The sequence below is a fragment of the Oncorhynchus clarkii genome, chromosome 14, assembly GCF_045791955.1.
Source record: "Oncorhynchus clarkii lewisi isolate Uvic-CL-2024 chromosome 14, UVic_Ocla_1.0, whole genome shotgun sequence".
In the NCBI taxonomy this organism is placed as follows: domain Eukaryota; kingdom Metazoa; phylum Chordata; class Actinopteri; order Salmoniformes; family Salmonidae; genus Oncorhynchus; species Oncorhynchus clarkii.
This window is the reverse complement of record NC_092160.1, coordinates 25,362,374-25,375,776: the sequence shown is the minus strand read 5'-3', so window position 1 is coordinate 25,375,776 and position 13,403 is coordinate 25,362,374. Positions and strand designations below refer to the sequence as shown.

The 13,403-nt window shown below is 41.7% G+C and overlaps 1 protein-coding gene across 1 annotated transcript in view; it reads left to right on the top strand.

Annotated features, from left to right (window-relative positions):
• The first annotated feature begins 601 nt into the window (after window positions 1-601).
• Window positions 602-13,403, top strand: part of LOC139365853 (uncharacterized) — a 111,976-nt gene continuing 99,174 nt past the window's right edge. Inside the window, exons 1-2 of the mRNA XM_071102915.1 lie at window positions 602-656; window positions 828-973. Coding sequence (XP_070959016.1) covers window positions 602-656; window positions 828-973 — 201 coding nt within the window. The remainder of the gene's footprint in view (window positions 657-827; window positions 974-13,403) is intronic.

Below are 13,403 nucleotides of genomic sequence, written 5' to 3'. Positions count from 1 at the left end.
ACTCTTACTGACAGTTGTGACTGCTTTGCGTGATGCATTGTTGTCTCTACCTTCTTGTCCTTTGTCCAGTATAAAATCGAGCACAAAGCCATGCAATCTCCATAAAGAACATTGGCAATAGAATGGCTTTACTGAAGAGGTCAGTGACTTTCAATGTGGCAATGTCATAGGATGCCACCTTTCCAACAAATCTGTTCATGAAAATTCTAACATGCTAGAGCAGCCCCGGTCAACTGTAAACGCTGTTATTGTGAAGTGAATTTGTCTAGGAGCAACAACGGCTCAGCTGTGAAGTGGTAGGCCACACAAGCTCACAGAACAGGAATACCGAATAGCGTAAAAAACTAGCGTAAAAATCTGTCCTCGGTTGCAATACTCACTACCACATTCCAACTGCCTCTTGAAGCAATGTCAGCACAAGAACTGTTTGTCGGGAGTTTCATGAAATGGGTTTCCATGGCCAACTAGCCACACACAAGACTAAGATCGCCATGTGCAATGCCAAGCATTGGCTGGAGAGGTGTAAAGCTCAACGCCATTGGAAACACATTCTCTGGAGTGATGAATCACGCTTAACCATCTGTCAGTCCGATGGACGAATATGGGTTTGGCGGATGCCAGGAGAACGCTACCTGCACCTATGCATAGTGCCAACAGTAAAGTTTGGTGGAGGAGCAATAATGATCTAGGGCTGTTTTTCATGTTTTGGGCTATGCCCCTTAGTACCAGTGAAGGGAATTTTTTTTGTGATATCCAATTGCTAGTTACGATCTTGTGTCATCGCTGCACTCCCATCCTAGTCTCCATAGCAACATGATCTGGTACAGGATATGAGCACTACTCCAACACCAGCATTAAGTTTGCCTACGACATAACGGTGGTAGATCTGATCACCGATGAGGATGAGACAGCCTATAGGGAAGAGGTCAGAGAACTGGCAGTGTGGTGCCAGGACAACAACTTCGCCCTCAACGTCAACAAGACAAAGGAGCTGATCTTGGACTACAGGGAACAGAGGGCCGAGCACGCCCCCATTCACATCAACGGGGCTGTAGTGGAGAGGGACGAGAGATTCAAGTTCCTCTGTGTCCGTATCACTAAGGATTTATCATGGTCCAAACACACCAACACAGTCGTGAAAAGGGCACGGCAACGCCTCTGCAAACCTCCGAATGCTGAAAAGATTTGGCATGGGCCCTCAGATCCTCAAAAAGTTCTACAACTCCACCATTGAGAGCATCTTGGCTGGCTGTATCACCGCTTGGTATTGCAACTGCTTGGCATACGACCGCAAGGCGCTACAGAGGGTAATGCGTATGGACCAGTACATCACTGGGGACGAGCTCCCTGAAATCAAGGACATCTATACCAGGCGGTGTCAGAGGAAGGCCCTTAAAATTGTCAAAGACTCCAGCTCTCTCTGCTACCGCACGGCAAGTGGTAACAATGCACCAAGTCTGGAACCAATCACAACCCTGAACAGCTTCCACCCCCAAGCTATAAGACTGCTAAGGGCCTGTAAGTAAGCATTTCCACATCTGTTGTTTACGAAGCATGTGACAAGTACAATTAGATTTTTGTTTGGTTTGATTTGATATTGATAGTCTCGAGGAAGGAATATCACTTGCTCTGCTTGTGAAGTCAGTGTCAAGTTAATTCCCCAGGCTGTGAACAGACAAAATGTTATTGAAAAAGGAAACCCAGGGTACATGCTTAGTTGGCTGCATCTGCCTTGGACCACCTGGTAACCCCTGTAATGGTGCGTGATAAAGCATGTGGCGTCCAACCGAACATCTCCCTGTGGTTTTCATCTGGGGAAGTCTGGGATTAAGGCTGCCCTTTCGCTTGACATTTGAAAAGGATAGGATGTATGTGGAAGGATATGAGCATGGGTCCAGTCAAGTGCAAGCCCTCTGATGGAGGATGAGGGCAGGAATGGAGTGGCTCCCACTGATAATAATATAAGGACTACAAAAGAGAAGAGAAGATACATCGGGGAATATAAAATAGGAATTGCCGGCAGCAGCAGAACCAAGATTAAAAGATGAAAATCAGAGGAAAGTGATTCAACAATAAACAACAACAAAAGACTCTATGACTTGTAGTGACCGTGCACTCCACAGGGGGTAAAGAGCATCACTCCTTTGTGTGAATAAGTAATGTGAAATGTTTGACCACCAAATCACTGAAGTGTGCACCCCATGCTGTTCTGCTACACCTGAAAGTTGACCTTTAACTATCGATTACCTTTTATTGATTTTAAAGTGGGCAGCAACCACTCCAATATCCCAGCATCCACTCTGGTATCCCAATGCTATCTATTCATATTTCTTTTTCTGGGCTGTTTTCCACCTAGGTTCAGGTCACTCCCTATGTTTGCTACCTAGGTTCAGGTCACTCCCTATGTTTGCTACCTAGGTTCAGGTCACCCCCTCTGTGTTCTACCTAGGTTCAGGTCACCCCCTCTGTGTTCTACCTAGGTTCAGGTCACCCCCTCTGTGTTCTACCTAGGTTCAGGTCACCCCCTCTGTGTTCTACCTAGGTTCAGGTCACCCCCTCTGTGTTCTACCTAGGTTCAGGTCACCCCCTCTGTGTTCTACCTAGGTTCAGGTCACCCCCTCTGTGTTCTACCTAGGTTCAGGTCACCCCCTCTGTGTGTTACCTAGGTTCTGGTCACCCACTCTCACTGCAGGCAATGCAGTGCTTTAATTACACAGACTTAGGAACAGACCGGAGCCTAACTTGGCCCGTGTAACAGAAAAGACAGCTTGTGCTCGCTCAACCACAGGAGACAGCAAGCAGATGTTGGGACTATAAAGCAAAGGCATGCTTTCTCGTGGGCTGGGTCCTTAAGAGAAGTATGGATAGAGGAGGGCCAGCTGTAAGCACGCTGGGGGAGATAAGAGAGAAGGGGAGGGTGGAACGGGGAGGGTGGGGTAATATCTTCCAGGCCCAGACAGGGATGAGCTGGCAGGGGTGGTGGAGAGTATCCCTGTGGTGCATGGCCCAATGCATCAGCTTCCTGGGAATGAGGGGAAATGAGGAGAGAGGAATGGATTGAGAAAGGGAGACGGGAGGGAAGTAAGGAAGGAGAAGGGAGTTATCTGCACCAGCACAGAGGGTGGTCAGTATCGTGTCTGCATGGATCTAGAGGCAACCTGCGCTCTTACTTCGGATGTTTCTGTGTGTTTGTGTCTGTGTGTTTGTTTGTGGATTTGCTTGCAAGCTTCCTGTACACACGCATTGTATATCTTATCACACATGTGCGTGTTTTCAATACTGCATCGTGCATTGTAACATACCAGATTGTTGGAGTTCGTGAGGCGAAGGAGGCAAAAGTCAAGAAATTGAAAAGACTTGCAGATAGTTGAGAGGATCAGAGGAAGAAGGTCAATAAATGTATAAGCTACCATTACCAACAGGATAAGTTGCTTCTACAGACCCAGAGGGGCTTCAGATGAGAGTGACCTCAGGGTTGAGCAGCAGGGCTAAGTGTGGGTGGACTCCCGCCTCATTCGTTTACAGTGACCCTACCACAAAGCTGGAGTTCTCACTTCATTCTGACCCTTTCAAGCCCTTCATTCAAATTCCAGACCCAACCCATCACACTTACCTGGAGCAATTGCATTGAAATTATTTATCTTAATGTCTCCTGTTTTTACAATGCAATGCATTGATGCGTTGATTTCAGGTGTACATAAAGGCTATGTTTTTCATGTTAGGTTCAGGGCATTCGTGCTTTGTTCCTAAGGTTACCTGAGTGGCGCAGTGGTCTAAGGCACTGCATCTCAGTGCAAGGAGGTGTCACTACAGTCCTTGGTTTACATCCAGCTGTGATTGGGACTCTCATAGGGTGGTGCACAATTTGCCCAGTGTTATCTGGGGTAGGCTGTCATTGTAAATAAGATTTTGTTCTTAACTGACTTGCATAGTTAGATAACGGTTAAATTAAAAAAATCCCAAAATAATGTAGTGTTACCTAAAAACAAATAGAAGAGATGGACGGTTGTAATTCATCAAAGTAATTCAGAGCATGTAAGACCCTATCTGTTTGAAATGATTTTGTGCTGAAGCGGAAACTGTGACTTCGTTTTTCGCTGGGGGCAGGAAAATGGGTCTTGACAGACAGACGCCGAGGGAATGCGTGGAATGGGATGGGTGAGGGGGTGCAAATTAGAAAAACGACTCCCTCCAGCCTTTTTGTGCGCTTCACATGACTGAATCGATACATCAACAGGCATGCAAATAAGCACTTGCATCCGATTAATAATAGATCAGCTTGCATTTTAGCTACAGCAACCCCCCTGGGGGAAGGTTTTGGGCACTAAGTGTCAGTTGGTAGCAGGGGTTGGTACGCTGATGCCCAAGACTCTGCAGGGAGAATGGGTGGAGAATAAACTCAGGGAAAATAAAGATGTGAAATGTGGGGTTGGTAATGGCCTCATTCACAAGGTATATGTGGAGATGAGGCACAATGAGGACATCCTCTCATTAAGAAAATATAAACTTCATCCTCCTTACCTCACTTGCTCCGCAAAGTATACTCCAAACCACCTCCAAATACCATCACTGACCTTAACACGGTGCTCAACCGATCCACAACCCTGCCAGGCAGCCCACCTCCCAGAATTCCCTGCTTCCTCTTCTGCTTGCCACATTATTGAGAAGGTCACAGAATCACCTTTATTCGCCAAGCACATTTACATATACCCAGAATTAGATTTGGTGTAATTGTGATGTCACAGTAAACAGAATCAACAGACAGAATATATAGAATACTTTATACAGTATAGTTCAGGGATATTCAACTATTTCCCAACAAGGTCCAGAGCCTGCTGGTTTTCTGTTCCACCTGATTATCAATTGAACCCACCTGGTGACCCATGTCAAAATCAGTCCCTGATTAGAGGGCAACAATGGAAAAAATGCAGTGGAACTGTCTTCGTGATCCAGAGTTGAGTTTGAAGGGTTTAGATGATAAACACAGGGTTTTGTTTTCACAATGAGAAACGCTATTCATCGCCAAAGTCTCATAGAACTGTTGTGTACATTTGAATAAAAGTGTCTAATTGGGGCATTTCCATTCGCACTGCCTCTGGGCTTCATTATAGAAAACATGATGACCTATGCTGTGGGATCTGGACAAGGCAGCGTGGAGAACAACACCATCCTCAACCCTAAGATGAGCACTCACTTTCTTTCTGCCTTACTCTCTCTCTGATCACCACTCTCCTCCCCAATCATCATCACCTCGGAGAGGACAGTAGAAGAAACATTAGGACGATGTGTCACGTTGGGAGGCGCAGAGGTCCACGCCAAGCACTTGCCTGGACTGCGTAGGTTGGACAATCAGTTAGTTTTATGAGGCCCAGAGTTCATGTCGAGAACTTTATTTCTCATCAATGTGCGTTCAACAAATAGAGGGACGGATGAGGCATATTACGGGAGCTGATTTGTGGGTGGCTGCATAACCCTGTCTTAATGGGAGACAAGTGTAACAATGGCTAGTCATTAGCGAGCTACTTGCTAGTTCTCACCCCCTCAGCTCACTTCCCTGTCAAATACAAACCTTGTAGCTGAGCTAGAGAACTGTGGCACCTTTATTTAACTTTCCTTTGTTGCATTGCAGTGATTTCTGCATTCCACTCCATAGCCATTATATGTAACTTAATAACTCTATTTCACTATTGCGTCAACTTGTAAACAGAACGCTGCTTGCCACATTGGAAAGGGTGGTAAATACTTGTCAACAGAGAATGATTTACAAATTATTTTGTGGGCCATCTCCAGTAAAACTATGACAAACTAGAAAACATGCATTTGATATTATTGTATGCATTTTACAACCAGAGCAACTAAAGGGAACCAAACAGTTCAGTGTTGACATAATATTATACTGTCTTTCTCTCTGCTAGCACTTGTGTTTACCTCCCTCAAACAACTCTTTATTTAGAATGTGACATCATAGTGAGATAGGGCTGTTGATAAAGGGAACCGTGATAAGGAATGACTGTTCTTATCTAATTAATCAAAAGGAGGGTAGGTTATATTTTAGGTTAATAAAGAAATATGTGGCTCTAACCATACTCTTAAAAAACATCTAAGCAGACCTGTATCATTACCCTATTCCAAAAAAAATTATGTTATGAAAACTGAGATGGGGTGGCATTGGAAGCAGTCATGAATCTGTGTCAAAATAGGGACAGAGAAAGAGTTGGTCTGTTAGTCTAACCGCAGATCGTTTACTATTTCACACTGCGGACGGCTTTCTTCTTGTGATTTTGAGCAACATGTTTTTCTAGCTGTGAGACTACTTCTTTACATGTCAGTGGACAATTTACTGTCAAAGCTATCAGTGGATGTGGGATTATGTTTACTGTCAAAACTATCAGTGGATGTGGGATTATGTTTACTGTCAAAGCTATCAGTGGATGTGGGATTATGTTTACTGTCAAAGCTATCAGTGGATGTGGGATTATGTTTACTGTCAAAGTTATCAGTGGATGTGGGATTATGTTTACTGTCAAAGCTATCAGTGGATGTGGGATTATGTTTACTGTCAAAGCTATCAGTGGATGTGGGATTATGTTTACTGTCAAAGCTATCAGTGGATGTGGGATTATGTTTACTGTCAAAGTTATCAGTGGATGTGGGATTATGTTTACTGTCAAAGCTATCAGTGGATGTGGGATTATGTTTACTGTGAAAGCTATCAGTGGATGTGGGATTATGTTTACTGTCAAAGCTATCAGTGGATGTGGAATTATGTTTACTGTCAAAGTTATCAGTGGATGTGGGATTATGTTTACTGTCAAAGCTATCAGTAGATGTGGGATTATGTTTACTGTCAAAGCTATCAGTGGATGTGGGATTATGTTTACTGTCAAAGCTATCAGTGGATGTGGGATTATGTTTACTGTCAAAGCTATCAGTGGATGTGGGATTATGTTTACTGTCAAAGCTATCAGTGGATGTGGGATTATGTTTACTGTCAAAGCTGTCAGTGGATGTGGGATTATGTTTACTGTCAAAGCTATCAGTGGATGTGGGATTATGTTTACTGTCAAAGCTATCGGTGGATGTGGGATTGTGTTTACTGTCAAAGCTATCAGTGGATGTGGGATTATGTTTACTGTCAAAGTTATCAGTTGATGTGGGATTATGTTTACTGTCAAAGCTATCAGAGCCTGTGGGATTATGTTTACTGTCAAATCTATCAATTGCTGTAGGATTATGTTTACTGTCAAAACTATCAATTTCTGTGGGATTATGTTTACTGTCAAAACTATCAATTGCTGTGGGATTATGTTTACTGTCAAAGATATCAGTGGCTGTGCCATTATGTTTACTGTCAAAGATATCAGTTTCTGTGGGATTATGTTTACTGTCAAAAATATCAGTTTCTGTGGGATTATGTTTACTGTCAAAGATATCAGTGGCTGTGCCATTATGTTTACTGTCAAAGCTATCAGTGGCTGTGGGACTATGTTTACAACAAAACCTCCTGGTTTTTCTGTTTGCTATTTTGCACAGTGCATGTTTGCATGATTGTCATGCGTTTTGCTACTTGCTATTCTTTATAGCAGTAGGTGTGTAAGCAGTTCCACCACATAGTACCTACTTCAAGGGCTCATTTCATAAAAAATGCTAGGATTAGGGTTAGGGCTATGTACGAGAGGCATTTTTTGATGAGCCATAGTTTTTGGACCCTGTGTTTTGAGTGTTTCACAAAGAAATCGTTAAACTTGTGCCACAAATGTCCATTGCAATGCTCGAGTATGGGAATTATTTTGGAAAAACAGACACCCTGCAATCCCTTTTATTTAAATGCAAGATGCATATGATTCCATGAACCTTGAAGTTAGTTTTACAAAAAAAACGACATTCAGAGCCCATGCATGTACACGTCTGTGTGTGTACTAAACACCAGAGAGGGACAGATACTCCTTAGGGTGCCTACTGTTTCCTGTGTGTGTTTCAACTCTATTCAACTCTACAGTGGTCTGACCATCACAAACACGCACACCACCACCACCTCCAAAAATCAAACGTCTTTGTATTCCCCAGCTCGTCCACATGACAGTCTTTACTTAGAAAGGCACAGTGAAAATGAGCAATTATGAGCCTGAACGTGGGTAAGTAGAGCATTTTCTGCTTATTACAGGCATTTCTATTGGTGTGTAAAGGTAATTAAGCTTGCTGCTTCAGTGGTGGTGAGTTGACTCTCTCTGGGTCCCCCCCCCCCTGTGTTCACTTTGAAACGGTCGAGCAGTGTCGTTGTGGCCTTGAGGCAGGAGCAGTACACGTTCTCCTGCAGATGGGGAATCTCGAACTGTTCCCTTTTTGATGTGCAACATGAAAGTTGCAAGGATCTCCTTCATGTGTAGAAGCGTCTGCCCGAGTGAGAAGAAAATAGGATTAGGTTTCCAAAGGCAGAGGGGTTATTGCGCGCCACTTGCAAAGATTATCAAGATCAATATTTTAAAAGAGCGCCCTGGCTAAATAGATGAGGGTTATTCTCAAAGCTATTTCATCATTACAAGACCACAGTTAGTCTTGTCTCATTTAAAATGGTGAATCAGACTATTCAGTACCATTTCTTTACAAAGTCAGCTTGCTCAGTGTTGAGTCACCAGTGTGAGGATATTGTGTAATCAGTCCTTTCTCCTAAATGCTGTCTTTACACTCAGGGTAACCTGAGACATGAAGGTCAGATCAGGTGGAGTTTCAAACTCAATGCCCTATTTTCTACCAAAACTGAACTCTCTACATTGTAAGCTAAGAACATGCCCAGTCCATTTGATGATACAGAGAGGTGTATGGGCACAATGGTGCATAACATACAGAGTATGTTTTCAAAAGGGTCAAAGCTAGTTGTTGAGACTTCCTTGAGATTCATGGCAGAGGAACACAGACAAGGCATTAATATGGATGTCCACCAGGTGCTTTGCGCCCTATCCTCTCCACCTCTCTTTGTGTATCGGCTCAGGCTCAGTTTGCGGCGCATAACTTTAGCCACGTGGCAGCTACCTCTAAACATGCCAGGGTCATTAATAAACATCATCAGATGGCACATCATTCCTTTATACAGCAGGGAATTCAAAAGGAATTGCCACATGCTTTTAGTCATTGGGACAATATTGCAAAGCATCCCCATCCTCATCTGCTCGGCAGCCAGATCCTATCATATTGAGATCATGTGATAGAAGAGATACATATTTTAATGTTGTGAATATATAATCAATATTTCAAAATCATGGAACTGATTATAAACCACAATTTTGTCATACATAACACATTTTTACACTACTTTAATAACATTAGTACTGCTAACTCTACATTAATAACCTTAGTATTGGTAACATTACGTCAATAACCTTTGTATTGGCAACACTACGTTAATAACCTTGGTATTGGCAACACTACGTTAATAACTTTAGTATTGGTAACACTATGTTAATAGCCTTAGTATTGGTAACACTATATTAATAGCCTTAGTAGTGGATGAAATACGTTAATAACCATAGTATTGCTAGAACTACGTTATTAACCCTAGCATTCACAACACTATGTTAATAACCTTAGTATTGTCAACACTATGTTAATAACCTTAGTATTGGCAACACTACGTTATTATCCTTAATTTTGGTAACACTACATTATTATCCTTAATTTTGTCAACACTATGTTAATAACCTTAGTATTGGCAACACTACATTATTATCCTTAATTTTGGTAACACTACATTAATAACCTTAGTATTGACAACACTACGTAATTAACCTTGATTTTGGAAACACTACGGTAATAACCTTGGTATTGTAACACAACGTTAATAACCTTGGTATTGTAACACAACGTTAATAACCTTGGTATTGTAACACAACGTTAATAACCTTGGTATTGGTAACACTATGTTAATAACCTTGGTATTGGTAGCACTATGTTAATAACCTTGGTATTGTAACACAACGTTAATAACCATGGTATTGTAAAACTACGGTAATAACCTTGGTATTGTAACACTACGGTAATAACCTTAGTATTGGCAACACTACGTTAATAACCTTGGTATTGTAACACTACAGTAATAACCTTGGTATTGGTAACACTACGTTATTATCCTTAATTTTGGTAACACTACATTATTATCCTTAATTTTGGCAACACTACATTATTATCCTTAATTTTGGTAACACTACATTAATAACCTTAGTATTGGCAACACTACATAATTAACCTTGATTTTGGTAACACTACGGTAATAACCTTGGTATTGGTAACACTATGTTAATAACCTTGGTATTGGTAACACTATGTTAATAACCTTAGTATTGGCAACACTACGTTATTATCCTTAATTTTGGTAACACTACATTAATATCCTTAATTTTGGCAACACTACGTTAATAACCTTAGTATTGGTAACACTACGGTAATAACCTTGGTATTGGTAACACTACGTTAATAACCTTAGTATTGGCAACACTACGTTAATAACCTTGGTATTGGCAACACTACGTTAATAACTTTAGTATTGGTAACACTATGTTAATAGCCTTAGTATTGGTAACACTATATTAATAGCCTTAGTATTGGATGAAATACGTTAATAACCATAGTATTGCTAGCACTACGTTATTAACCCTAGCATTCGCAACACTATGTTAATAACCTTAGTATTGTCAACACTATGTTAATAACCTTAGTATTGGCAACACTACGTTATTATCCTTAATTTTGGTAACACTACATTATTATCCTTAATTTTGTCAACACTATGTTAATAACCTTAGTATTGGCAACACTACATTATTATCCTTAATTTTGGTAACACTACATTAATAACCTTAGTATTGACAACACTACGTAATTAACCTTGATTTTGGAAACACTACGGTAATAACCTTGGTATTGTAACACAACGTTAATAACCTTGGTATTGTAACACAACGTTAATAACCTTGGTATTGGTAACACTATGTTAATAACCTTGGTATTGGTAGCACTATGTTAATAACCTTGGTATTGTAACACAACGTTAATAACCATGGTATTGTAAAACTACGGTAATAACCTTGGTATTGTAACGGTAATAACCTTACTACGGTAATAACCTTAGTATTGGCAACACTACGGTAATAACCTTAGTATTGTAACACTACAGTAATAACCTTGGTATTGGTAACACTACGTTATTATCCTTAATTTTGGTAACACTACATTATTATCCTTAATTTTGGTAACACTACATTAATAACCTTAGTATTGGCAACACTACATAATTAACCTTGATTTTGGTAACACTACGGTAATAACCTTGGTATTGGTAACACTATGTTAATAACCTTGGTATTGGTAACACTATGTTAATAACCTTAGTATTGGCAACACTACGTTATTATCCTTAATTTTGGTAACACTACATTATTATCCTTAATTTTGGCAACACTACGTTAATAACCTTGGTATTGTAACACTACGTTAATAACCTTGGTATTGGTAACACTACGTTAATAACCTTGGTATTGTAACACTACGTTAATAACCTTGGTATTGGTAACACTGTGTTAATAACCTTACTATTGGTCTCCCTTCCCCTTGTACTTCCAAGTGTGCTCCCTTCATTCAAGCACTACATACTGTATACTGGATAGCACAATGATGAGACAACACACACAATGATGAGACGACAGACACAATGATGAGACGACAGACACAATGATGAGACGACAGACACAATGATGAGACAACAGACACAATGATGAGACGGCAGAAACAATGATGAGACAACAGACACAATGATGAGATGGCAGACACAATGATGAGACGACAGACACAATGATGAGACAATAGACACAATGATGAGACGACAGACACAATGATGAGATGGCAGACACAATGATGAGACGACAGACACAATGATGAGACGACAGACACAATGATGAGACGACAGACACAATGATGAGATGGCAGACACAATGATGAGACGGCAGACACAATGATGAGACGACAGACACAATGATGAGACAATAGACACAATGATGAGACGACAGACACAATGATGAGACGACAGACACAATGATGAGATGGCAGACACAATGATGAGACGGCAGACACAATGATGAGACGACAGACACAATGATGAGACAATAGACACAATGATGAGATGGCAGATGCAATCATGAGATGGCAGACACAATGATGAGACGGCAGAAACAATTAAGAGACGGCAGAAACAATGAAGAGACGGCATACACAATGATTGATCTCTCCCCTATGTCTTTGCCCCTGGCTTTTCTAATCACCAAACAATAAACAACTCACGGGTAAATGTCAAATCCACCGAAGGAGTGGGAAAATCTATCAGATTGATCTGGAGATGAGTGTTTGATGCACCTGTCAATCACTGTGATTGATGGACCTGTCCGGCCTGTCACATTAAAGGTTAACGTGGGAGGTGCTAGTCGAAGGGGACTCCAGTCCAGTATCCCTTTATTGTCACATCGAGCTGTGAAGATTGTGAGACTCTCCATTGATCCTCTTCCATTGTAATTGTTCGGAGAAAACAGGTTATGGCCTTAAAAGACAAGGGTAGAAATTAAACAAACAGTGACCCTACACTCCTGTGAACTCTGAGCATGATCGATAGGCACAGCTAGATTCAAAAAGCATATGGATCTCAGTTGAAGACCCCCTCGCACCTTTCAAAAGGTGTTGTGGCACAGCACAGCATGAAGGTGATGAGTTTGTGTGTTTGTGTGTGTGTGTGTGTGTGTGTGTGTGTGTGTGTGTGTGTGTGTGTGTGTGTGTGTGTGTGTGTGTGTGCATGTGTGTGTGTGTGTGTGTGTGTGTGTGCACAAGAGTCTGTGGGTGTATGCGAGGGATCTATACCCTTTTGTGCTGGAGGAAAAAGGAATACATAATAGATGTAACCTATGTGAATGAGAGGACTGAGAATCTCAGGGGCATGGAGGTGTACAGTGTATGGTGGTGTACAGGGTATAGAGGTGTACAGGGTATGGTGATGTACAGGGTATGGTGATGTACAGGGTATGGTGGTGTACAGGGTATGGTGGTGTACAGGGCATGGTGGTGTACTGGGTATGGAGGTATACAGGGTATGGAGGTGTACAGGGTATGGTGATGTACAGGGTATGGTGGTGTAAATGGTATGGTGGTGTAAGAGGTATGTGGTATACAAGGTGTGGTGGTGTACAGGGCATGGAGGTGTACAGGGTATGGTGGTGTAAGAGGTATGTGGTATACAAGGTGTGGTGGTGTACAGGGTATGGTGGTGTAAGAGGTATGTGGTAGACAAGGTGTGGTGGTGTACAGGGCATGGAGGTGTACAGGGTATGGTGGTGTATAGGGTATGGTGGTGTACAGGGTATGGTGGTGTA